The 638-nt window shown below is 70.1% G+C and overlaps 1 protein-coding gene across 1 annotated transcript in view; it reads left to right on the top strand.

The window, feature by feature from the left end:
* NADSYN1 (NAD synthetase 1) overlaps window positions 1-638 on the top strand; it is a gene marked incomplete at its 5' end in the record, with an annotated part of 20250 nt that overhangs the window by 10058 nt on the left and 9554 nt on the right. Inside the window, one exon of the mRNA XM_015562387.1 lies at window positions 278-416. Coding sequence (XP_015417873.1) covers window positions 278-416 — 139 coding nt within the window. The remainder of the gene's footprint in view (window positions 1-277; window positions 417-638) is intronic.

Here is a 638-nt window from a genome sequence, read left to right as displayed (position 1 = left end):
CACAGCGTCGCGCCCGGGCCCGGGGCCTGGGGACAGCAAGGCCGTTCAGGTCCCTCCCTGGGATTCAGACGCCGGCCGAGCTGTGTGTCAGCGTGGCCGGTGCAAAGCGCACGGCTTTGGGCCGGGCAACCCCAGTTCCAATCCTCCATCTGCCCCAACATTGGTGTCCCCTTAGCCACACAACCCAAGAGCAGGGGTGACCGGTGCTGCCGGGGTGATGAGATTCCCGGGGTGATGGGAAGGGCGATGGGGAGGGCTCCGCGGGCTCCCTGCCCAGCACGCTGCGAGGCCGGCTACACGCCCGAGGACCCCCGGGAGCTCTGCGGGCGCCTGCTCACCACCTGCTACATGGCCAGCGAGAACTCCTCCCGGGAGACCAGCGACAGGGCCCGGGAGTTGGCCCAGCAGATCGGAAGGTGAGTGGGTCGCCGGTGGTGGCCAGGGCCGGGGCCACGACCACGTTTGTGGCTAAGCTCACATCCGGGGTCAAGCAGGGGTCACTGCTTCGTGGTCTGAGCCAGGTCCCAGGGGCCCGTGTGTCCGTGTCCCCCATTTCCCAGCTGCCGGATTCCCCCCCTTCCCGCCCGGGTCCCGGCTGCAGGGCTGCCCTCGCCCCCAGCGGCCCCTGTGCCTGAGGA

Source organism: Myotis davidii, unplaced genomic scaffold (genome assembly GCF_000327345.1).
Source record: "Myotis davidii unplaced genomic scaffold, ASM32734v1 scaffold3578, whole genome shotgun sequence".
NCBI lineage: Eukaryota > Metazoa > Chordata > Mammalia > Chiroptera > Vespertilionidae > Myotis > Myotis davidii.
The sequence above is the reverse complement of the archived record's forward strand: the minus strand, read 5'-3'. Positions and strand labels throughout refer to the sequence as shown.